The 25484-nt window shown below is 55.9% G+C and overlaps 1 protein-coding gene across 1 annotated transcript in view; it reads right to left on the bottom strand.

Moving 5' to 3' along the window:
* LOC140387643 (uncharacterized) overlaps positions 1-25484 on the bottom strand; it is a 189481-nt gene that overhangs the window by 11666 nt on the left and 152331 nt on the right. Inside the window, exons 7-9 of the mRNA XM_072470840.1 lie at positions 12899-12973; positions 11268-11420; positions 2329-2467 (exon numbers count right to left, since the gene is read on the bottom strand). Of these exons, the coding sequence (XP_072326941.1) occupies positions 2329-2467; positions 11268-11420; positions 12899-12973 (367 nt within the window). The remainder of the gene's footprint in view (positions 1-2328; positions 2468-11267; positions 11421-12898; positions 12974-25484) is intronic.

Genomic DNA, 25484 nt, shown 5'->3' with positions numbered 1-25484 from the left:
GGGGGGATCTCATTCCCACTTTCCCCAATCCCAATTGATGTGGAGTCCGGCCAGCTTCTCAAGGATACTTGGCTCACGGCTTCGTAGAGGAGCCTCGATTTTGGAACCTTTCCAAATGTATATTTATAAGGTCTTATTGGTGCCCCCTCCCTGCCCCCCCCCCCCCCCACATGCCCCAAGCAGCCCCCTTACTACTCACCCAATACACACCATAGAACCAATCAGCCATGGAATGACAATGACAAGTCTTAAAATTATTTTATTTTATTTTTAATTTAGAGTACCCAATTTTTTTTCCAATTAAGGGGCAATTTAGCGGGGCCAATCCACCTACTCTGCACATCTTTGGGTTGTGGGGGTGAAACTCACGCAGACACGGGGAGAATGTGCAAACTCCACACGGACAGTGACCCAGGGCCGGGATTGAACCCGGGTGCTCGCCGGTGTGAGACAGCAGTGCTAACCAATGCACAGCCGTGCCGCCCTCTGGCAGCAGTGCTAACCACTGCACCAGTGTGCCACCCTCTGGCAGCAGTGCTAACCACTGCACCAGTGTGCCACCCTCAGGCAGCAGTGCTAACCACTGCGCCACTGTTCCACCCTCTGGCAGCAGTGCTAACCACTGCAGCGCTGGGCCACCCTCGGGCAGCAGTGCTAACCACTGCACCACTGTTCCACCCTCTGGCAGCAGTGCTAACCACTGCACCACTGGGCCACCCTCTGGCAGCAGTGCTAACCACTGTGCCGCTGTGCCACCCTCTGGCAGCAGTGCTAACCACTGGACCACTGTTCCACCCTCTGGCTGCAGTGCTAACCAGTGCACCACTGTTCCACCCTCTGGCAGCAGTGCTAACCACTGCACCGCTGGGCCACCCTCGGGCAGCAGTGCTAACCACTGCACCGCTGGACCACCCTCGGGCAGCAGTGCTAACCACTGCACCATTGTTCCACCCTCTGGCAGCAGTGCTAACCACTGCACCACTGGATCACCCTCGGGCAGCAGTGCTAACCACTGCACCGCTGGGCCACCCTTGGGCAGCAGTGCTAACCACTGTACCAGCGTTCCACCCTCTGGCAGCAGTGCTAACCACTGCACCACTGTTCCAGCCTCTGGCAGCAGTGCTAACCACTGCACCAGCGTTCCACCCTCTGGCAGCAGTGCTAACCACTGTACCAGCGTTCCACCCTCTGGCAGCAGTGCTAACAGCTGCACCACCGTCCTGCCCTTTTAAAATTATTTTCAAAGAAGATCCATTGAGGAACCTGCTTTGAAATAAACACTGCAGCTCGAACCCTCAATGAGATAGAGCGAAACTATTATCAATCATCACTTTGCACCTCGTCATCTTGTCCAAATAAACATATTCATTGAAAGAAACAGTTAATTATGTATTGTCACCACGTGTCAATCAGTCAAAATAAGCAGCTCACTGACACCTGCGAAAACTCTGAGCTGATCCATTATTGAGTCTTGGAACTCAGTTAAACTAAGGCCATCATAATGAGACCATCTGTGAACTGTATTGAAAGAAATAGATGTCCAGACATCTTTTTCTTGATGGCCATGAATTCTTCTTAAAGTGCATGTTGAGGGGTGAATGCTGTTCCAGGACAGTGGGGGAGGAGTTGGGGGAAAGGAAAAGTGAGGGACATGGTGTGGTAGTCTGTATTAGGGGTAGTACGGTACCTAGGTTGAGGCTGGAAGACCATTGGTGTGGGAGGTACCTGAGACAGCAATATCATTGGTGAAGCCTGCCTGCTGGTTCCGCCCAGTAAGGCGGAGTATAAGAGTTTGTGTCTCCCTTGCAGCCGCATTCTGTACCTGCGCTGCTGGGGGAAACATCTAGCCCAATAAAGCCTTCAATTGTCATCCAATCTCGCTTCTGGAGTTATTGATCGAGCATCACATGGAGAGACAGTTGGGGACCGATAGCTGGGATTGAGAGGGGGTGCATTGTTTAACTGTTGGTTAAGTAGGTGCGGCTATGGAACATTTCTCACTGATTGGTGAGCGGCAACACGATGGTCAAACCTTGCATGGGTGACAATGGTCACTGCCTGTTTAACAATGACTGCATCAATAGCGAGTCTGCACCCTTCTTCCCCCCAACCCCCAGCCCCAGCTCAACTCAACACTCACAGTCGACAAAACCTGGGTTTCCCTCTCCTGCTCGAAGCTCCCCGTCTCCATTTATGCCAGCTGCCCTACCTTGTGGGAACAGACCTCTTCATTCACCTGAGGAAGGAGCAGCGCTCCGAAAGCTAGTGACATCGAAACAAACCTGTTGGACTTTAACCTGGTGTTGTAAGACTTCGTACTGTGCTCACCCCTGTCCAACGCCGGCATCTCCACATCATGGCTACCTTGTGTCACACTGGGAGAAAACGACAGCAAAATGGAATCTACCGCCACGATATCAACGAAGAGAATGAATCCAGACTCGAGGCCCATACACAGCTGATTGGCCTGAAAGGCAAGCAAATGATCAGTATTAGGTCCTCAGAGGAGGCGACATGAGGAGCAGCAAGAATTAAGTTGTTTATTTACAAGAGGCACGAATACTATATATACCGGTCCCGGGCGGGATTACTCCAGCTCGTCTCTCACTCGGCCAGTGCTTTTTATTCCTTGTCTGTGCTATCCCGCTGATCGGGGCTCCATCCCCGAGCGGGAAGCTGATACTCTACGAGACTCATAGGGAGACTAATTGGTCCAGCCCCATGAGCCCAGCGCAGGTTACATCAGGAATTTCCTTTATTATCCCAGTCCCTGCGCGTTTGGCTGTTAACCGAAAGATTGGTGGTTCGAGACCACCCAGGGAAGCTGCTTCCTCAAAGGGGCTGGTTTAGCTCAGTGGGCTAGACAGCTGGTTTGTGATGCAGAACAAGGCCAGCAGCGCGGGTTCAATTCCCGTACCAGCTGAGAGTTCAGAATTCTCCCTCAGTGTACCCGAACGGGCGCCGGAGTGTGGCGGCTAGAGAATTTTCACAGTAACTTCATTGCCGTGTGAATGTCAGCCTACTTGTCACAATAAAGATTATGTTACCTTTTTGTGTCAGTGTCAGCCAAGAGTCAGCACTCGCCCTCCAACCTCAGAGTCACATCCTCAAACCCCCATCCCAGAACCTGGAGGCCACATGGGGCCTCAGTTTGGAATGTAATCTGAAACTTATTCTTTGACAGTGCTGCACTCCCTCAGTGCTGAACTGGAGGGTCAGCCTGGATTATAGGCTCAAATATCAGCAACTCAAACCGATGACCCTTTGACTCAGGGGCAATAGTGCCAGTCATTGATTGGACAGGTTGAATGCTGACCGTGATAATGGGAGGGGCGCAGATGGGGTCGCGAAAAAAAACAGACTAGACCAGACCACTCTGAACACATAGCGGTCGCACACACATGCAGTAATTTCACACACATGTGCATGTACACACACACATACACTCATGTAATAATAATCTTTATTATTGTCACAAGTAGGCTTACATTAACACTGCAGTGAAGTTACTGTGAAAAGCCCCTAGTCCCCACACTCCGGCGCCTGTTCAGGTACAGAGAGGGAGAATTCAGAATGTCCAATTCACCTAACAAGCACGTCTTTCGCGACCTGTGGGAGGAAACCGGAGCACCCGGAGGAAACCCACGCAGACACGGGGAGAACGTGCAGACTCCGCACAGACAGTGACCCAAGCCGGGAATCGAACCTGAGACCCTGGCGCCAGAAAGCCATAGTGTTACTACCGTGCACGCACACACGCTCACACACTCGTGCTCGCACACACGCTCGTGCATGCACAGTGACCAAGTGATGTCAGAGTAAGCAGGCTGTTTATTCACTCTGTACTCAGATTGGAACAAGCTCCCTTTACCCAGCCACACCAAAGTGTCCTGCTCCTCTGTCCCGCCAGTCAGGTTCCACGCCCGGCAGGAGCAGAGTTTGGGCTCCCAGCTGAAATTTAAGTCACATTCAGGCAGAGCGGGAGAGAGATTCCATCGCTGCTCTGGAACACATTGAGGCTTCTCCACGTTCCAAAGGTTCAGGTGGTGGGTCCCAGCCTCACTCTGTCACCTCCCCACCTGCCTTACTTACTATTTTTAAAAATATATTTTATATTGGATTTTCACATTTGTTTATAAATAATGCAACAAAGAAAAACATTTTCAGTGCAAAGCAGGTACAGGACAGAAAAGGAATTGTTGCGAATATGAGAACGAACGAGACAGGATGAATTGAGAATAACCCACTTAACGAATTTGAGCCTCCAATTTCAATATCAAATCAATCAGAAAGAACCAATTAGGAGGGTAAGGAAGATAAATAAGATCAGATATAATCTCAGGCCGCACGCTTTATGTGAACACACTTACGACATGGCTCAAGTGAATCCACGAGAAAACGGGACAGGATTTTCACGCCACGTTTGGGCGTGTGACAAAAGACCCCCTCCCCCGACTCATGCAAAGCCAGAGGCACCAGAACATCACTAACACGTTCTTCTCTCAGAGAAAAGACCTTTCTGTACCCACGCAGGGCCTCTTCAATAATATACAAACCCAAACATAACAAGAGCGAAAGAATCGCGACCACAATCGTTGTAAGGGGCCGTTCCTCAACAGACATGAGGAGCCGCCGGACTAACCCTGCAGCCAAACTCTCATTATCAGCAGGAGACAACCTCCTCAACAAGGAGGAGAAGAAAAAAGCCAACAAGGATTGGGAGCCAAATGCCCCTCAACCTATTGTGGTGGTATGTATTAGGGGTCATGTGGGACTGTGAAGCCGTGATGCTATTGGCTGACAGATCCCGGGTCCTGGTTGGCTGCTGACTCCTGGCTCCTCCCTGAAGGCGGAGTATAAGAACCCGAGCTTCTCCCCGCCGCTTCATTCTGTTGCTGAACTGCTGGGGACAAGTCTCGCTTAATAAAGCCTGAATCGACTTCATCACTTCTCATCTCTCTCGTAAGTCATTGTGCGCTACAATTTATTAAGCGAGATTAAAAGACTATGGAGCTCCGGATCGCCCCGGAATGCCTGCGGATCAGCCCCCACGCAGCGAACTCGGCAGCAGTATTTAAACACTGGCAAGCATGTTTTGAAGGCTACCGCCGAACGGCCCCCGGCCGGATCACAGAAGACCAGAAAATGCAGGTCCTGCATTCGAGGGTAAGCCCGGAAATTTACCCTCTCACAGAAGACGCAGAGGATTTCCCGACGGCGCTCGCATTACTGAAGGGCATCTACGTTCAGCCCGTGAACCAGGTCTACGCGCGCCACCAACTCGCAACGAGACGGCAAAGTCCCGGAGAATCGCTAGAAGAATTCTACGCCGCGCTGCTAATTTTGGGACAGGGCTGCAGCTGCCCGCCGGTGAACGCGATCGAACACACGGACATGCTAATTCGCGATGCTTTTGTGGCAGGTATGAACTCTCCCCAAATCCTGCGGGCAAGCGAAACACCCCCGGCAGCGCTGCCCGGCCCGCGCAGCTATTTATAAAAGCTGCGGCAAGAAGGGCCATTATGCGGCAGTGTGCCGGTCCCGGGGGGTCGCTGCAATCCCCGGAGAAGAACGAGCCCAGCACATCCCAAACGCTCCCCAACCCCCCCCAGCGCCCCATGTGCGACCCGCGGGTGCCGCCATTTTGGGTCCCGGGCACCACGAGGGGAGGATGGGCGCCGCCATCTTGTGACCCCCCAGCCATGTGCGATTCATGGGGGCGGCCATTTTGTCCACCCCCGGCCGCGTGCGATTCATGGACGCCACCACCTTGGTTGACAACAAAGGACCCCAGCATCGACGGCTCCACGGGTTCCGAAGAAGACGCCGCGACACTACTACCACGACTGGCTTCGGTGACACTGGATCAATCACGGCCCCGGACGCTCCAGACGACGACAACAACAGTGCTGATCAACGGATACGAGACGCCATGCCTGATCGACTCCGGGAGCACTGAAAGTTTTATTCACCCAGACACGGTAAGACGCTGTTTTCTGACCATCCATCCAAGCACGCAAAAGATTTCCCTAGCTGCAGGATCCCACTCCGTAGAGATCAAAGGGTTCTGCATCGCGAACCTAACGGTGCAAGGGAGGGAGTTTAAGAACTACAGGCTCTACGTCCTGCCCCAACTCTGCGCGCCCACATTACTGGGATTAGATTTCCAGTGTAACCTGCAGAGCCTAACATTTCAATTCGGCGGCCCAATACCCCCACTCACTATCTGCAGCCTCGCAACTCTCAAGGTTGAACCGCCGTCCTTGTTTGCAAACCTCACCCCGGATTGCAAACCCGTCGCCACTAGGAGCAGACGGTACAGCGCCCAGGACCGGATATTTATTCGGTCTGAAGTCCAGCGGTTGCTGAAGGAAGGCATAATCCAGGCCAGCAATAGTCCCTGGAGAGCCCAGGTGGTAGTAGTAAAGACCGGGGAGAAGCAAAGGATGGTCATAGACTATAGCCAGACCATCAACAGGTACACACAGCTAGATGCGTACCCTCCCCCCCGCATATCCGACATGGTAAATCGGATTGCCCAGTATAAGGTTTTCTCCACCGTGGACCTCAAGTCCGCCTACCACCAGCTCCCCATTCGCCCAGGTGACCGCAAGTACACAGCCTTCGAGGCAGACGGGCATCTATACCACTTCCTAAGGGTCCCATTTGGTGTCACAAACGGGGTCTCGGTCTTCCAACGGGAGATGGACCGAATGGTTGACCAGCACGGGTTGCAGGCCACGTTCCGGTATCTCGACAACGTAACCATCTGCGGCCACGATCAGCAGGACCACGACGCCAACCTCCAAAAATTCCTCCAGACCGCTAATGCCCTGAACCTCACATACAACGAGGAAAAGTGCGTTTTTAGCACAAACCGGTTGGCCATCCTGGGATACGTAGTGCGCAATGGGATAATAGGCCCCGACCCCGAACGCATGCGTCCCCTTATGGAATTTCCCCTCCCCCACTGCTCCAAAGCCCTGAAGCGTTGCCTGGGTTTCTTTTCATATTACGCCCAGTGGGTCCCCCAGTATGCAGACAAGGCCCGCCCGCTAATATAGACCACTACCTTCCCCCTGTCGACAGAGGCTCGCCAGGCCTTCAGCCGCATCAAAGCGGATATCGCAAAGGCCACGATGCGCGCCATCGACGAGTCCCTCCCCTTCCAGGTCGAGAGCGACGCATCCGACGTAGCTCTGGCGGCCACCCTTAACCAAGCGGGCAGACCCGTGGCCTTTTTCTCCCGGACCCTCCACGCCTCAGAAATCCGCCACTCCTCAGTGGAAAAGGAAGCCCAAGCCATAGTGGAAGCTGTGCGACATTGGAGGCATTACCTGGCCGGCAGGAGATTCACTCTCCTCACCGACCAACGGTCGGTAGCCTTCATGTTCGATAATGCACAGCGGGGCAAAATTAAAGATGACAAGATCTTAAGGTGGAGGATCGAGCTCTCCACCTTCAACTATGAGATCTTGTACCGTCCCGGAAAGCTGAACGAGCCGTCCGATGCCCTATCCCGCGGCACATGTGCCAACGCACAAATAGAGCGTCTCCAAGCCCTCCACGAGGACCTCTGCCACCCGGGGGTCACTCGATTCTACCATTTCATAAAGTCCCGCAACCTCCCCTACTCTGTGGAGGAGGTCCGTACAGTCACCAGGAACTGCCACATCTGCGCAGAGTGCAAACCGCACTTTTTCAGGCCGGATAGAGCGCACCTGATCAAGGCTTCCCGCCCCTTTGAACGCCTCAGTTTGGATTTCAAAGGGCCCCTCCCCTCCACTGACCGCAACGCATACTTCCTGAACGTGGTGGACGAGTACTCTCGTTTCCCCTTCGCCATCCCCTGCCCCGACATGACAGCGGCCACAGTCATTAAAGCCCTTGGCACCATATTCACACTGTTCCGTTTCCCCGCGTATATCCATAGCAACAGGGGGTCCTCCTTCATGAGTGACGAGCTGCGCCAGTTCCTGCTCAGTAAGGGCATAGCCTCAAGCAGGATGACCAGCTACAACCCCCGGGGGAACGGGCAAGTAGAGAGGGAGAACGGCACGGTCTGGAAGACCGTCCTGCTGGCCCTACGGTCCAGGGATCTCCCAGTTTCCCGGCGGCAGGAGGTACTCCCGGACGCTCTCCACTCCATCCGGTCGCTGCTGTGTACCACCACTAACCAAACGCCTCATGAGCGCCTCCTTGTCTTCCCCAGGAAGTCCTCCTCCGGAACGTCGCTGCCGACCTGGCTGGCAGCCCCAGGACCCATCTTGCTCCGGAAACATGTGCGGGCGCACAAATCGGACCCGTTGGTCGAGAGGGTTCACCTTCTCCACGCGAACCCGCAGTACGCCTACGTGGCATACCCCGACGGCCGACAGGACACGGTCTCCCTGCGGGACCTGGCGCCCGCCGGCAACACACACATCCCCCCGACACCGATCATCCCCTCCCTACCACCGGCGCACCCCGCGACCGCCCCCTTCCCGGGAGGATCGGTCCTCCTCCCGTGCCCGCCCAGGAGTGAAACAGGAACAAACACCGAAACGCTCCCGGAGATGACAACGCCTGAACAAGCACCTGCACCACCACCGGGGCTGAGGCGATCAACGAGGAAGACCAGACCGCCCGCTCGACTCGTGGCATCCGCGTGACACCAAGAATGTTGTATTGTAACTTCAAAAAAAAAAATGTTTTTCTCTTGCTAATATTGTAAATAGTTTCGCAAACTTTGTACATAGCCCAGTGTAGGGCTAAAACTGTAGTAACATGTCCGAAATTTTCCTTCCAGGGCCAGCCTTGTAAACCCCTACCACCATGCAACCACCACCCCGCCGGGTTCCTTTTTAACAAGGGGTGAATGTGGTGGTATGTATTAGGGGTCATGTGGGACTGTGAAGCCGTGATGCTATAGGCTGACAGATCCCGGGTCCTGGTTGGCTGCTGACTCCTGGCTCCACCCTGAAGGCGGAGTATAAGAACCCGAGCTTCTCCCCGCCGCTTCATTCTGTTGCTGAACTGCTGGGGACAAATCTCGCTTAATAAAGCCTCATCGACTTCATCACTTCTCATCTCTCTCATAAGTCATTGTGCGCTACACCTATGAAGACCTACAGCCTCCTTCCCCCTCCCAGGAACGGCGCCACTCAGTCCTGACATGATTGAAGAGAAGATATAATAAGAAAAGATAACGGATAATTAGTGGGAGGCACAGCTACCACAATATTAAAAATGAAAGTCCCTGGAACACTGAAGGACTAGGAAAAGACATTAACTATGGGGCTGAACTGTTAACACCGCCTATTAAACAGGATACGTCCCAATGGAATAAGACAGATATAACCACACAGAGAGAGAGCAAGTCCGGATTTCAAATTATCCTAGCTGCAGATTATCAGCCAACTCTCTGCCTTTATGGGATTGACGATGGCCAAGGTGCTAGTTGGACCATAGAGAGACTTAGCGGAGTTGTCATGTATAACTCTCAGCATCGCAGCGTAATGCAAGATTTAATTCATTCCAATGGCCTTTGAACCTCATCGAAATCTCAACGCTTCTGCTGTGCCATTGTAGAGTCCAGAAAAAACAGATCCTCACCACTCCTTGTTATGTTCTTGTGCAGAGACAATTACTGAGTCGGCGTGCTAAAGAACATCTAGTTCAAGACTAGTTAATTTTATTATAGTATAATAAACTGTGGGTAAGAAACTAATGCTATCAAACTGGAACTGTTCCAAACATGACTGACCACGATGGTTTCTTCCCCAGACTCCCTCCTCCCCAGGCTACAGTGTCACATGCTATACATATTTACACATACACTTTGTTAATGCATATCGCTACACTGCTGAAGCCAGGTCCTACCATGTGCCTCGCTGTCTCCTAGACCCACTGCCAATCTTTAAAATGATGGAAGAGAATGATTATAGACCTGGGATGTTGACTCTCCTCAAAGACAGGACACGGTGCACTCTTTCGGCAGACAGACCACTCATGTATTCTTCCCCCGGCCTCGTTCCTCCAAATCCTCCAGGATTTCTGAGATGCCAAGTAGCTGACTTTCCAAGGATTGAACGCGAGCTTCAGCCAAAGAAGCGACAGTGTGCTAAACCAGGGGCTAAATCGCTGGCTTTTAAAGCAGACCAAGGCAGGCCAGCAGCACGGTTCAATTCCTGTACCAGCCTCCCCGAACAAGCGCCGGAATGTGGCAACTAGGGGCTTTTCACATAACTTCATTTGAAGCCGACTGGTGACAATAAGCGATTTTCATTTCATTTCATTTCATGTTCGATGGTCAGGATCCTTTCCTCGGTTTCATCGAGCCTCTTATTGATATCGTGTAACTCGAGCCTCATGAGCACTAATACCCTGGCCTTGGTTCGATTACTCCGATGATGTTTGCAGTCATGGTTTTCAGCGTTTCAGCGAGCGCCGATCGAGAGGCTGCTCGAGGGTCAAGTCGCCAGATTGCAAAGGCGGCCCCACTCCTGCCGAATCCCAGGATGGCGACAGAATATCCGGGTTGTGGGCCTGCCGCAAGGAGTGGAAGGTAAGGCTCCTGGTAAACTCTTCCAGGACTGGCTGCCACGGCTTTCTCAAGCTGGATGTGAAGGCTGGGCGTTACAAATGAGAAAAGGCACACTGTATCCTGCCTTCGAGACCGAGGGACAATCAACTGGGACCTTTCATCGCCAGATTCCTTTGCGCTTTTCGACATTTTCTGTCCAATCAAGATTCAGTTAAGTATTTCGGTGATCCAAAAGTCTTCCAGGGACATACCATAGATCATAGAATTTACAGTGCAGAAGGAGGCCATTCGGCCCATCGAGTCTGCACCGGCTCTTGGAAAGAGCACCCTACCCAAGGTCCACACCTCCACCCTATCCCCATAACCCAGCAACCCCACCCAACACTAAGGGCAATTTTGGACACTAAGGGCAGTTTATCATGGCCAGTCCACCCAACCTGCACATCTTTCGACTGTAGGAGGAAACCGGAGCACCCGGAGGAAACCCACGCACACACGGGGAGGATGTGCAGACTCCGCACAGCCAGTGACCCAAGCCGGAATCGAACCTGGGACCCTGGAGCTGTGAAGCATTTGTGCTATCCACAATGCTACCGTGCTGCCCCGTACGACCAACAATTAACTTTTGGATCAGGTGAGCATGTGCCGGCCAAACAGGATAAAAGACAGATTATAAAGCGAGTGCCCCGAGAGTCTGAGCAAGAGCCGTTATTTCCGTGCCTGCATCGCGCGCTCTACTTACTATTCTGGAGAATGTGATGGCATCCTGTGGGATTGGCACCTCGTGGAGCAGCTGTAATTTTGGGAGGCTCCAGATCTTCAGACGCTTTTCTGAAGCCTCCTGACTCATGCTCAATAGTTGGTTGTGAACAGTGTCGTGTTTCAAGAGGATCACCTGCAACACATTTCCTCAGGTTAAACCCAAAATCCAGAAGCTCTCATTAACCTGGTCTCAGTGGATGGCTCTGCCTCCCTCCCCGCCAAGTCAGAAGGTCAGGGGTTCAAGTCCCACTCTCAAAACTCAAACACCTAATCATGGCTCGCCTCCCACTGCGGGGGGGGGGGGGGGGGGGGGGGGGGGTGCTGCATTGTCAGAGACGCCAACTTTTGAATGAGATGTTAGAAATAAGTTATTTCTGCTGTGCCTTTTGCAATCTCAGTTTGTCCCGAAGCACTTACAGCCAATTAGATATTTTTGCCGTCTCTGTTGCAATGCAGTCAATCTACACACAGCAAGATTCCCCAACCTTCACTGCGGATCCCACCCTCCAAGTGAAAAATAAACAAGATAACAACCCTACAGGCCTTTCAAAATTCTTAAAATAAATTAAAATAAAATTATTTCATGCGTTTTGTTTATTTGTTATAAACATATTGGAGACGGGGGTGGGGGAGGGGGGGTAAAGGCTGCTTGACTGAGGATCAAGAATCATCCAATTGGGAACTGAAGTTGGTTCACTGTCCAATTGGGGTAGGGAGGCGGGGCCACCTCTAGGCTGGAGAACCAATGGCAGCGGCATGTGGGCAGGGCTTTGCTGGGATGGCTACATCAGGTGACCAAAGGTGAGTGAGCTGGGGGGGAGGGCGGGGGCAATTGGAGGTAAGCTGATGAATTCTCCAGGATTAAGTTAGAACAGAGTTGAAATGAAAATCGCTTATTGTCACAAGTAGGCTTCAGATGAAGTTACTGTGAAAAGCCCGTGCAAATCAACTCTCCTCAATACCTTGAGCTGGATTCTCCGCAGGCCCGCTACGAAATCGGGCTCAACGCCGGTCCGGCAGTTCTCTGGGACCCGGAAATCGGCGTGATCGCGGAGTACGCCGCGTGGCTGGGGGCCCATTGACTGAAGCCCGCCCAGCGATCCTCTGCTCCCGACCTGCTGAGTTCCCAATGGTGTGGAACCAACCTGGTATTGCCGGTCGGGGTGCTGGCATGGCGGCTGCGGACTCAGTACGCGGACGGACTGGTGGGGGGCGGAGGGATCGGACACCGGGGGGGGGGCCTTGTAGGCAGCCGGGGGTTACATCCGCGCGGTTAGATGCTCAGGCGCGTGGCCGATCGGGTGGGGTCTCATTTTTGTGTCTGGCTCCGCGGTCCAAGTCCGCAATGGAACTCGGCGTGGACGCTGAAGGCCGCCGCCATGCTCATGCACGGACACCAAACCGGAAGTGTGGGGGCCGTATCCGCAGCGAAAGCTGCGAGATTTACTCTGGGTCCCTGCGAGCCCCCTGCAGGGCTGAGAATTAGCTGCACTTTTTTACAGGAATCTCTGGAGTAAAACTCCAGCGTTTTTACGCCGGCGTGGGGATATAGTCCCATTTTGGAAGAATCCAGCCCCCCAACTGGAGTCGGTCTGTTGACTGGTTACTTACAGGGGCCTTGTGTGCTTGAATCTCGTGGTACTTTAAACTTTCCACCTCGAAGTCCATGAATAGTACACGGCCATCCTGTCAAATATAAACAGCCGGAAGTCTCGCTGTGGTCACCCAGGAACTGGCCCAACAAACACAGCTCCTTCCGGAGAGACACATAACTCAGAACCTGGTTCGATATCCAGATGTTTGCAAGAACGGAACCAATGGAATCAAAGGGGCGGTGCCAGCGACACAAAACTGGCCGGGGGATTAAAAGCAGGAAGTAGTGGAGAGTGATTTTTTACAGGCTGGAGGCAGCAGAGGAATGGTGTCCAGTAGAGGAATGGTGTCCAGTAGAAGGATTGTGTCCAGTGGAGCGATGGTGTCCAGTGGAGGGATTGTGTCCAGTGGAGGGATTGTGTCCAGTGGAGGGACAGTGTCCAGTGGAGGAATGGTGTCCAGTGGAGGAATGGTGTCCAGTGGAGGGATTGTGTCCAGTGGAGGAATGGTGTCCAGTGGAGGAATGGTGTCCAGTGGAGGGATTGTGTCCAGTGGAGGGATTGTGTCCAGTGGAGGGATGGTGTCCAATGGAGGGATGGTGTCCAGTGGAGGGATGGTGTCCAGTGGAGGGACGGTGTCCAGTGGAGGGACGGTGTCCAGTGGAGGGACGGTGTCCAGTGGAGGGACGGTGTCCATTGGAGGGACGATGTCCAGTGGAGGGACGGTGTCCAGTGGCAGGATTGTATCCAGTGCAGGGATGGTGTCCAGAGGAGGGACGGTGTCCATTGGAGGGATGGTGCCCAATGGAGGGACGGTGTCCAGTGGAGGAATGTTGTCCAGTGGAGGAATGGTGTCCAGTGGAGGGATTGTGTCCAGTGGAGCGATGGTGTCCAGTGGAGGGATTGTGTGCAGTGGAGGGATTGTGTCCAGTGGAGGGACAGTGTCCAGTGGAGGGACAGTGTCCAGTGGAGGGATTGTGTGCAGTGGAGGGATTGTGTGCAGTGGAGGGATTGTGTGCAGTGGAGGGACAGTGTCCAGTGGAGGAATGGTGTCCAGTGGAGGAATGGTGTCCAGTGGAGGAATGGTGTCCAGTGGAGGGATTGTCTCCGGTGGAGGAATGGTGTCCAGTGGAGGAATGGTGTCCAGTGGAGGAATGGTGTCCAGTGGAGGGATTGTGTCCAGTGGAGGGATTGTGTCCAGTGGAGGGATTGTGTCCAATGGAGGGATGGTGTCCAGTGGAGGGATGGTGTCCAGTGGAGGGATGGTGTCCAGTGGAGGGACGGTGTCCAGTGGAGGGACGGTGTCCAGTGGAGGGACGGTGTCCAGTGGCAGGATTGTATCCAGTGCAGGGATGGTGTCCAGAGGAGGGACGGTGTCCAGTGGAGGGATGGTGCCCAATGGAGGGACGGTGTCCAGTGGAGGGACGGTGTCCAGTGGAGGAATGTTGTCCAGTGGAGGAATGATGTCCAGTGAAGGGATGGTGTCCAGTGGAGGGATGGTGTCCAGTGGAGGGATGGTGTCCAGTGGCGGGATGGTGTCCAGTGGAGGGATGGTGTCCAGAGGAGGGGCATTGACCAGTGGAGGGACGGTGTCCAGTGGAGGAATAGTGTCCAGTGGAGGGACAGTGTCCTGTGGAGGGACGGTGTCGAGTGGCAGGACTGTCCAGTGGAGCGATGGTGTCCAGTGGAGGGATTGTGTCCAGTGAAGGGATGGTGTCCAGTGGAGGTACGGTGTCCAGTGGAGGGATTGTGTCCAGTGGAGGGATGGTGTCCAGTGGCAGGATTGTGTCCAGTGGAGCGATGGTGTCCAATGGAGGGACGGTGTCCAGTGGAGGGACGGTGTCCAGTGGAGGGACGGTGTCCAGTGGAGGGATTGTGTCCAGTGGAGGGATGGTGTCCAGTGGAGGGATGGTGTCCAGTGGCGGGAAGGTGTCCAATGGAGGGATGGTGTTCAGTGGCAGGATTGTGTCCAGTGAAGGGATGGTGTCCAGAGGAGGGGCGGTGTCCAGAGGAGGGGCGGTGTCCAGTGGAGGGGAGGTGTCCAGTGGAGGGGAGGTGTCCAGTGGAGGGACGGTGTCCAGTGGAGGGACTGTGTCCAGTGGCAGGACTGTGTCCAGTGGCAGGATTGTGTCCAGTGGAGTGATGGTGTCCAGTGGAGGGATGATGTCCAGTGGAGGGACGGTGTCCAGTGGAGGGATGGTGTCCAGTGGAGGGATGGTGTCCAGTGGCAGGATTGTGTCCAGTGGAGCGATGGTGTCCAGTGGAGGGACGGTGTCCAGTGGAGGGATTGTGTCCAGTGGATTGATTGTGTCCAGTGGAGGGATGGGGTCCAGTGGAGGGCTGGTGTCCAGTGGAGGGTTGGTGTCCAGTGGAGGGATGGTGTCCAGTGGAGGGATGGTGTCCAGTGGAGGGATTGTGTCCAGTGGAGGGATGGTGTCCAGTGGAGGAACGGTGTCCAGTGGAGTGATTGTGTCCAGTGGAGGGATGGTGTCCAGTAGAGGGATGGTGTCCAGTGGTGGAACGGTGTCCATTGGAGCGACGGTGTCCAGTGGAGGGACGGTGTCCAGTGGAGTGATTGTGTCCAGTGGAGGGATGGTATCCAGTGGAGGGATGGTGTCCAGTGGAGGGATGGTGACCAGTTGAGGGATGGAGTCCAGTGGAGGGATGGTGTCCAGTGGGGGATTGTGTCCAGTGGAGGGATGGTGTCCAGAGGAGTGATTGTGTCCAGTGGAGAGATAATGTCCAGTGGAGGAATAGTATCCAGTGGAGTGATTGTGTCCAGTGGAGGGATGGTATCCAGTGGAGGGATGGTGTCCAGTGGAGGGATTGTGTCCAGTGGAGGGATGGTGTCCAGTGGAGGAATGGTGTATAGTGGCGGGACGGTGTCCAGTGGAGTGATTGTGTCCAGTGGCAGGATTGTGTCCAGTGGAGCGATGGTGTCCAGTGGAGGGACGGTGTCCAATGGAGGGACGGTGTCCAGTGGAGAGATGATGTCCATGGAGGGATGGTGTCCAGTGGCAGGATTGTGTCCAGTGGAGGGAGGGTGTCCAGTGGAGGGACGGTATCCAGTGGAGGGACGGTGTCCAGTGGACGGAAGGTGTCCAGTGGAGGGACGTTTCCAGTGAAGGGACAATGTCCAGTGGAAGGACGATGTCCAGTAGAGGAACGGTGCCCAGTGGCAGGATTGTATCCAGTGCAGTGATGGTGTCCAGTGGAGGGACGGTGTCCAGCGGAGAGACTGTATCCAGTGGAGGGACTGTGTCTAGTGGAGGTAGGGTGCAAAGTGTAGGGAGGGTGTCCAGTGGAGGGAGGCTGCCCAGTGGAGGGATTGTGTCCAGTGGAGGGACGGTGTCCAGTGGAGGGATTGTGTCCAGTGGTGGGACTGTGTCCAGTGGAGGGACTGTGTCTAGTGGAGTGACGGTGTCCAGTGGAGGGATTGTGTCCAGTGGAAGGATTGTGTCTAGTGGAGGGATTGTGTCCGGTGGAGGGACTGTGTCTAGTGGAGGGAAGGTGCCCAGAGGAGGGGCAGTGACCAGTGGAGGGACGGTGTCCAGTGGAGGAATGGTGTCCAGTGGAGGGACAGTGTCCTGTGGAGGGACGGTGTCGAGTGGCAGGACTGTCCAGTGGAGCGATGGTGTCCAGTGGAGGGATTGTGTCCAGTGAAGGGATGGTGTCCAGTGGAGGTACAGTGTCCAGTGGAGGGATTGTGTCCAGTGGCGGGATGGTGTCCAGTGGCAGGATTGTGTCTAGTGGAGCGATGGTGTCCAGTGGAGGGACGGTGTCCAGTGGAAGGATGGTGTCCAGAGGAGGGGCGGTGTCCAGTGGAGGGGAGGTGTCCAGTGGAGGGACGGTGTCCAGTAGAGGGACTGTGTCCAGTGGCAGGACTGTGTCCAGTGGCAGGACTGTGTCCAGTGGCAGGACTGTGTCCAGTGGCAGGATTGTGTCCAGTGGAGTGATGGTGTCCACTGGAGGGATGATGTCCAGTGGAGGGACGGTGTCCAGTGGAGGGACGGTGTCCAGTGGAGGGACGGTGTCCAGTGGAGGGATGGTGTCCAGTGGCAGGATTGTGTCCAGTGGAGCGATGGTGTCCAGTGGAGGGACGGTGTCCAGTGGAGGGATGGTGTCCAGTGGAGGGATGGTGTCCAGTGGAGGGATGGTGTCCAGTGGAGGGATGGTGTCCAGTGGAGGAACGGTGTCCAGTGGAGTGATTGTGTCCAGTGGAGTGATTGTGTCCAGTGGAGGGATGGTGTCCAGTGGAGGGATGGTGTCCAGTGGTGGAACGGTGTCCTTTGGAGCGACGGTGTCCAGTGGAGGGACGGTGTCCAGTGGAGTGATTGTGTCCAGTGGAGGGATGGTATCCAGTGGAGGGATGTTGTCCAGTGGAGGGATGGTGTCCAGTTGAGGGATGGTGTCCAGTGGAGGGATGGTGTCCAGTGGGGGATTGTGTCCAGTGGAGGGATGGTGTCCAGTGGAGGAATGGTGTCCAGAGGAGTGATTGTGTCCAGTGGAGAGATAATGTCCAGTGGAGGAATAGTATCCAGTGGAGGGATGGTGTCCAGTGGAGGGGTGGTGTCCAGTGGAGTGATTTTGTCCAGTGGAGGGATGGTATCCAGTGGAGGGATGGTGTCCAGTGGAGGGATTGTGTCCAGTGGAGGGATGGTGTCCAGTGGAGGAACGGTGTATAGTGGCGGGACGGTGTCCAGCGGAGTGATTGTGTCCAGTGGAGGGATGGTATCCAGTGGAGGGATGGTATCCAGTGGAGGGATGGTATCCAGTGGAGGGATGGTATCCAGTGGAGGATGGTGTCCAGTGGAGGGACAGAGTCCAGTGGAGGTATTGTGTCCAGTGGCAGGATTGTGTCCAGTGGAGCGATGGTGTCCAGTGGAGGGACGGTGTCCAATGGAGGGACGGTGTCCTGTGGAGAGATGATGTCCATGGAGGGATGGTGTCCAGTGGCAGGATTGTGTCCAGTGGAGCGATGGTGTCCAGTGGAGGGATTGTGTCCAGTGGAGGGAGGGTGTCCAGTGGAGGGACGGTATCCAGTGGAGGGACGGTGTCCAGTGGACGGACGGTGTCCAGTGGAGGGAAGGTGTCCAGTGGAGGGACGTGTCCAGTGAAGGGACAATGTCCAGTGGAAGGACGATGTCCAGTAGAGGAACGGTGTCCAGTGGCAGGATTGTATCCAGTGCAGTGATGGTGTCCAGTGGAGGGACGGTGTCCAGCGGAGAGACTGTATCCAGTGGAGGGACTGTGTCTAGTGGAGGTAGGGTGCAAAGTGTAGGGAGGGTGTCCAGTGGAGGGAGGCTGCCCAGTGGAGGGATTGTGTCCAGTGGAGGGACGGTGTCCAATCGAGGGATTGTGTCCAGTGGAGGGATTGTGTCCAGTGGTGGGACTGTGTCCAGTGGAGGGACTGTGTCTAGTGGAGTGACGGTGTCCAGTGGAGGGATTGTGTCCAGTGGAAGGGTTGTGTCTAGTGGAGGGATTGTGTCCGGTGGAGGGACTGTGTCTAGTGGAGGGAAGGTGCCCAGAGGAGGGGCAGTGACCAGTGGAGGGACGGTGTCCAGTGGAGGAATGGTGTCCAGTGGAGGGACAGTGTCCTGTGCAGGGACGGTGTCGAGTGGCAGGACTGTCCAGTGGAGCGATGGTGTCCAGTGGAGGGATTGTGTCCAGTGAAGGGATGGTGTCCAGTGGAGGTACAGTGTCCAGTGGAGGGATTGTGTCCAGTGGCGAGATGGTGTCCAGTGGCAGGATTGTGTCCAGTGGCAGGATTGTGTCCAGTGGAGCGATGGTGTCCAGTGGAGGGACGGTGTCCAGTGGAGGGACGGTGTCCAGTGGAGGGACGGTGTCCAGTGGAGGGACGGTGTCCAGTGGAGGGACGGTGTCCAGTGGAGGGACGGTGTCCAGTGGAGGGACGGTGTCCAGTGGAGGGATGGTGTCCAGTGGCGGGATGGTGTCCAATGGAGGGATGGTGTCCAGTGGCAGGATTGTGTCCAGTGGAAGGATGGTGTCCAGAGGAGGGGCGGTGTCCAGTGGAGGGGAGGTGTCCAGTGGAGGGACGGTGTCCAGTAGAGGGACTGTGTCCAGTGGCAGGACTGTGTCCAGTGGCAGGATTGTGTCCAGTGGAGTGATGGTGTCCACTGGAGGGACGATGTCCAGTGGAGGGACGGTGTCCAGTGGAGGGACGGTGTCCAGTGGAGGGACGGTGTCCAGTGGAGGGACGGTGTCCAGTGGATGGATGGTGTCCAGTGGCAGGATTGTGTCCAGTGGAGGGACGGTGTCCAGTGGAGGGATGGTGTCCAGTGGAGGGATGGTGTCCAGTGGAGGGTTGGTGTCCAGTGGAGGGTTGGTGTCCAGTGGAGGGTTGGTGGCCAGTGGAGGGATGGTGTCCAGTGGAGTGATTGTGTCCAGTGAAGGGATGGTGTCCAGTGGAGGGATGGTGTCCAGTGGAGGGATGGTGTCCAGTGGAGGGATGGTGTCCAGTGGGGGATTGTGTCCAGTGGAGGGATGGTGTCCAGTGGAGGAATGGTGTCCAGAGGAGTGATTGTGTCCAGTGGAGGGATAATGTCCAGTGGAGGAATAGTATCCAGTGGAGGGATGGTGTCCAGTGGAGGGATGGTGTCCAGTGGAGGGATGGTGTCCAGTGGAGTGATTGTGTCCAGTGGAGTGATTGTGTCCAGTGGAGATATGGTATCCAGTGGAGGGATGGTGTCCAGTGGAGCGATTGTGTCCAGTGGAGGGATGGTGTCCAGTGGAGGAACGGTGTCTAGTGGCGGGACGGTGTCCAGTGGAGTGATTGTGTCCAGTGGAGGGATGGTATCCAGTGGAGGGATGGTATCCAGTGGAGGGATGGTATCCAGTGGAGGATGGTGTCCAGTGGAGGGACAGAGTCCAGTGGAGGTATTGTGTCCAGTGGAGCGATGGTGTCCAGTGGAGGGACGGTGTCCAATGGAGGGACGGTGTCCAGTGGAGAGATGATGTCCATGGAGGGATGGAGTCCAGTGGCAGGATTGTGTCCAGTGGAGCGATGGTGTCCAGTGGAGGGATTGTGTCCAGTGGAGGGAGGGTGTCCAGTGGAGGGACGGTATCCAGTGGAGGGATGGTGTCCAGTGGACGGACGGTGTCCAGTGGAGGGAAGGTGTCCAGTGGAGGGACGTGTCCAGTGAAGGGACAATGTCCAGTGGAAGGACGATGTCCAGTAGAGGGACGGTGTCCAGTGGCAGGATTGTAAACAGTGCAGTGATGGTGTCCAGTGGAGGGACGGTGTCCAGCGGAGAGACTGTATCCAGTGGAGGGACTGTGTCTAGTGGAGGGAAGGTGCCCAGAGGAGGGGCAGTGACCAGTGGAGGGACGGTGTCCAGTGGAGGAATGGTGTCCAGTGGAGGGACAGTGTCCTGTGGAGGGACGGTGTCGAGTGGCAGGACTGTCCAGTGGAGCGATGGTGTCCAGTGGAGGGATTGTGTCCAGTGAAGGGATGGTGTCCAGTGGAGGTACAGTGTCCAGTGGCAGGATTGTGTCCAGTGGAGCGATGGTGTCCAGTGGAGGGACGGTGTCCAGTGGAGGGACGGTGTCCAGTGGAGGGACGGTGTCCAGTGGAGGGACGGTGTCCAGTGGAGGGATTGTGTCCAGTGGAGGGATGGTGTCCAGTGGAGGGATGGTGTCCAGTGGCGGGATGGTGTCCAATGGAGGGATGGTGTCCAGTGGCAGGATTGTGTACAGTGGAAGGATGGTGTCCAGAGGAGGGGCGGTGTCCAGTGGAGGGGAGGTGTCCAGTGGAGGGACGGTGTCCAGTGGAGGGACTGTGTCCAGTGGCAGGACCGTGTCCAGTGGCAGGATTGTGTCCAGTGGAGTGATGGTGTCCACTGGAGGGATGATGCCCAGTGGAGGGACGGTGTCCAGTGGAGGGACGGTGTCCAGTGGAGGGACGGTGTCCAGTGGAGGGACGGTGTCCAGTGGATGGATGGTGTCCAGTGGCAGGATTGTGTCCAGTGGAGCGATGGTGTCCAGTGGAGGGACGGTGTCCAGTGGAGGGATTGTGTCCAGTGGAGGGATGGTGTCCAGTGGAGGGTTGGTGTCCAGTGGAGGGTTGGTGTCCAGTGGAGGGTTGGTGTCCAGTGGAGGGATGGTGTCCAGTGGAGTGATTTTGTCCAGTGAAGGGATGGTGTCCAGTGGAGGGATGGTGTCCAGTGGAGGGATGGTGTCCAGTGGAGGGATGGTGTCCAGTGGAGGGATGGTGTCCAGTGGAGGGATGGTGTCCAGTGGAGGAATGGTGTCCAGAGGAGTGATTGTGTCCAGTGGAGGGATAATTGCCAGTGGAGGAATAGTATCCAGTGGAGGGATGGTGTCCAGTGGAGGGATGGTGTCCAGTGGAGGGATGGTGTCCAGTGGAGTGATTGTGTCCAGTGGAGTGATTGTGTCCAGTGGAGGGATGGTATCCAGTGGAGGGATGGTGTCCAGTGGAGCGATTGTGTCCAGTGGAGGGATGGTGTCCAGTGGAGGAACGGTGTCTAGTGGCGGGACGGTGTCCAGTGGAGTGATTGTGTCCAGTGGAGTGATTGTGTCCAGTGGAGGGATGGTATCCAGTGGAGGGATGGTATCCAGTGGAGGGATGGTATCCAGTGGAGGATGGTGTCCAGTGGAGGGACAGAGTCCAGTGGAGGTATTGTGTCCAGTGGAGCGATGGTGTCCAGTGGAGGGACGGTGTCCAATGGAGGGACGGTGTCCAGTGGAGAGATGATGTCCATGGAGGGATGGTGTCCAGTGGCAGGATTGTGTCCAGTGGAGCGATGGTGTCCAGTGGAGGGATTGTGTCCAGTGGAGGGAGGGTGTCCAGTGGAGGGACGGTATCCAGTGGAGGGATGGTGTCCAGTGGACGGACGGTGTCCAGTGGAGGGAAGGTGTCCAGTGGAGGGACGTGTCCAGTGAAGGGACAATGTCCAGTGGAAGGACGATGTCCAGTAGAGGGACGGTGTCCAGTGGCAGGATTGTATACAGTGCAGTGATGGTGTCCAGTGTAGGGAGGGTGTCCAGTGGAGGGAGGCTGCCCAGTGGAGGGATTGTGTCCAGTGGAGGGACGGTGTCCAGTGGAGGGATTGTGTCCAGTGGTGGGACTGTGTCCAGTGGAGGGATTGTGTCCAGTGGAGGGAGGGTGTCCAGTGGAGGGACGGTATCCAGTGGAGGGATGGTGTCCAGTGGACGGACGGTGTCCAGTGGAGGGAAGGTGTCCAGTGGAGGGACGTGTCCAGTGAAGGGACAATGTCCAGTGGAAGGACGATGTCCAGTAGAGGGACGGTGTCCAGTGGCAGGATTGTATACAGTGCAGTGATGGTGTCCAGTGTAGGGAGGGTGTCCAGTGGAGGGAGGCTGACCAGTGGAGGGATTGTGTCCAGTGGAGGGACGGTGTCCAGTGGAGGGATTGTGTCCAGTGGTGGGACTGTGTCCAGTGGAGGGACTGTGTCTAGTGGAGTGACGGTGTCCAGTGGAGGGATTGTGTCCAGTGGAAGGATTGTGTCTAGTGGAGGGATTGTGTCCGGTGGAGGGACTGTGTCTAGTGGAGGGATTGTGTCCAGTGGAGGGGTTGTGTCCAGTGGAGGGACTGTGTCTAGTGGAGGGTGGGTGCCCAGTGGAGGGACTGTGTCTAGTGGAGGGACTATGTACAGTGGAGGGACTGTGTCCAGTGGAGGAATGGTGTCCAGTGGAGGGACTGTGTCCATTAGAAGGACTGTGTCCAGTGGAGGGACGGTGTCCAGTGGAGGGACGGTGTCCAGTGGAGGAACGGTGTCCAGTGGAGGGATTGTGTCCAGTGGTGGGATGGTGTCCAGTGGAGGGAAGGTGTCCAGTGGAGGGAAGGTGTGCAGTGGAGGGTTGGTGTCCAGTGGAGGGATGGTGTCCAGTGGAGAGATGGTGTCCAATGGAGGGACGGTGTCCAGTGGCAGGATTGTGTCCAGTGGAGGGGTGGTGTCCAGTGGAGAGATGGTGTCCAGTGGAGGGATGGTGTCCAATGGAGGGACGGTGTCCAGTGGCAGGATTGTGTCTAGTGGAGGGATTGTTTCCAGTGGAGGAATTGTGTCCAGTGGAGGGATGGTGCCCAGTGGAGGGATGGTGTCCAATGGAGGGATGGTGTCCAGTGGCAGGATTGTGTCCAGTGGAGGGATGGTTTCCAGAGGAGGGTTGGTGTCCAGTGGAGGGATGGTGTCCAGTGGAGGGATGGTGTCAGGTGGAGAGATTGTGTCCAGTGGTGGAATGGTGGCCAGTGGAGGGATGTTGTCCAGTGGTGTGATTGTGTCCAGTGGAGGGATGGTGTCCAGTGGAGGGATGGTGTCCAGCGGAGAGACTGTATCCAGTGGAGGGACTGTGTCTAGTGGAGGGAAGGTGCCCAGAGGAGGGGCAGTGACCAGTGGAGCAGTGGAGTCACGGTGTCCAGTGGAGGAATGGTGTCCAGTGGAGGGACAGTGTCCTGTGGAGGGACGGTGTCAAGTGGCAGGACTGTCCAGTGGAGCGATGGTGTCCAGTGGAGGGATTGTGTCCAGTGACGGGATGGTGTCCAGTGGAGGTACAGTGTCCAGTGGAGGGATTGTGTCCAGTGGCGAGATGGTGTCCAGTGGCAGGATTGTGTCCAGTGGCAGGATTGTGTCCAGTGGAGCGATGGTGTCCAGTGGAGGGACGGTGTCCAGTGGAGGGACGGTGTCCAGTGGAGGGACGGTGTCCAGTGGAGGGACGGTGTCCAGTGGAGGGATTGTGTCCAGTGGAGGGATGGTGTCCAGTGGTGGGATGGTGTCCAGTGGCGGGATGGTGTCCAATGGAGGGATGGTGTCCAGTGGCAGGATTGTGTCCAGTGGAAGGATGGTGTCCAGAGGAGGGGCGGTGTCCAGTGGAGGGGAGGTGTCCAGTGGAGGGACGGTGTCCAGTAGAGGGACTGTGTCCAGTGGCAGGACCGTGTCCAGTGGCAGGATTGTGTCCAGTGGAGTGATGGTGTCCACTGGAGGGATGATGTCCAGTGGAGGGATGGTGTCCAGTGGAGGGACGGTGTCCAGTGGAGGGACGGTGTCCAGTGGATGGATGGTGTCCAGTGGAGGGACGGTGTCCAGTGGAGGGACGGTGTCCAGTGGAGGGACGGTGTCCAGTGGAGGGACGGTGTCCAGTGGATGGATGGTGTCCAGTGGCAGGATTGTGTCCAGTGGAGCGATGGTGTCCAGTGGAGGGATTGTGTCCAGTGGAGGGATTGTGTCCAGTGGAGGGATTGTGTCCAGTGGAGGGATGGTGTCCAGTGGAGGGTTGGTGTCCAGTGGAGGGTTGGTGTCCAGTGGAGGGTTGGTGTCCAGTGGAGGGATGGTGTCCAGTGGAGTGATTTTGTCCAGTGAAGGGATGGTGTCCAGTGGAGGGATGGTGTCCAGTGGAGGGATGGTGTCCAGTGGAGGGATGGTGTCCAGTGGAGGGATGGTGTCCAGTGGAGGAATGGTGTCCAGAGGAGTGATTGTGTCCAGTGGAGGGATAATTGCCAGTGGAGGAATAGTATCCAGTGGAGGGATGGTGTCCAGTGGAGGGATGGTGTCCAGTGGAGGGATGGTGTCCAGTGGAGTGATTGTGTCCAGTGGAGTGATTGTGTCCAGTGGAGGGATGGTATCCAGTGGAGGGATGGTGTCCAGTGGAGCGATTGTGTCCAGTGGAGGGATGGTGTCCAGTGGAGGAACGGTGTCTAGTGGCGGGACGGTGTCCAGTGGAGTGATTGTGTCCAGTGGAGTGATTGTGTCCAGTGGAGGGATGGTATCCAGTGGAGGGATGGTATCCAGTGGAGGGATGGTATCCAGTGGAGGATGGTGTCCAGTGGAGGGACAGAGTCCAGTGGAGGTATTGTGTCCAGTGGAGCGATGGTGTCCAGTGGAGGGACGGTGTCCAATGGAGGGACGGTGTCCAGTGGAGAGATGATGTCCATGGAGGGATGGTGTCCAGTGGCAGGATTGTGTCCAGTGGAGCGATGGTGTCCAGTGGAGGGATTGTGTCCAGTGGAGGGAGGGTGTCCAGTGGAGGGACGGTATCCAGTGGAGGGATGGTGTCCAGTGGACGGACGGTGTCCAGTGGAGGGAAGGTGTCCAGTGGAGGGACGTGTCCAGTGAAGGGACAATGTCCAGTGGAAGGACGATGTCCAGTAGAGGGACGGTGTCCAGTGGCAGGATTGTATACAGTGCAGTGATGGTGTCCAGTGTAGGGAGGGTGTCCAGTGGAGGGAGGCTGCCCAGTGGAGGGATTGTGTCCAGTGGAGGGACTGTGTCCAGTGGAGGGATTGTGTCCAGTGGTGGGACTGTGTCCAGTGGAGGGATTGTGTCCAGTGGAGGGAGGGTGTCCAGTGGAGGGACGGTATCCAGTGGAGGGATGGTGTCCAGTGGACGGACGGTGTCCAGTGGAGGGAAGGTGTCCAGTGGAGGGACGTGTCCAGTGAAGGGACAATGTCCAGTGGAAGGACGATGTCCAGTAGAGGGACGGTGTCCAGTGGCAGGATTGTATACAGTGCAGTGATGGTGTCCAGTGTAGGGAGGGTGTCCAGTGGAGGGAGGCTGCCCAGTGGAGGGATTGTGTCCAGTGGAGGGACGGTGTCCAGTGGAGGGATTGTG

This window comes from Scyliorhinus torazame, chromosome 13 (genome assembly GCF_047496885.1).
Source record: "Scyliorhinus torazame isolate Kashiwa2021f chromosome 13, sScyTor2.1, whole genome shotgun sequence".
NCBI lineage: Eukaryota > Metazoa > Chordata > Chondrichthyes > Carcharhiniformes > Scyliorhinidae > Scyliorhinus > Scyliorhinus torazame.
The sequence above is the reverse complement of the archived record's forward strand: the minus strand, read 5'-3'. Positions and strand labels throughout refer to the sequence as shown.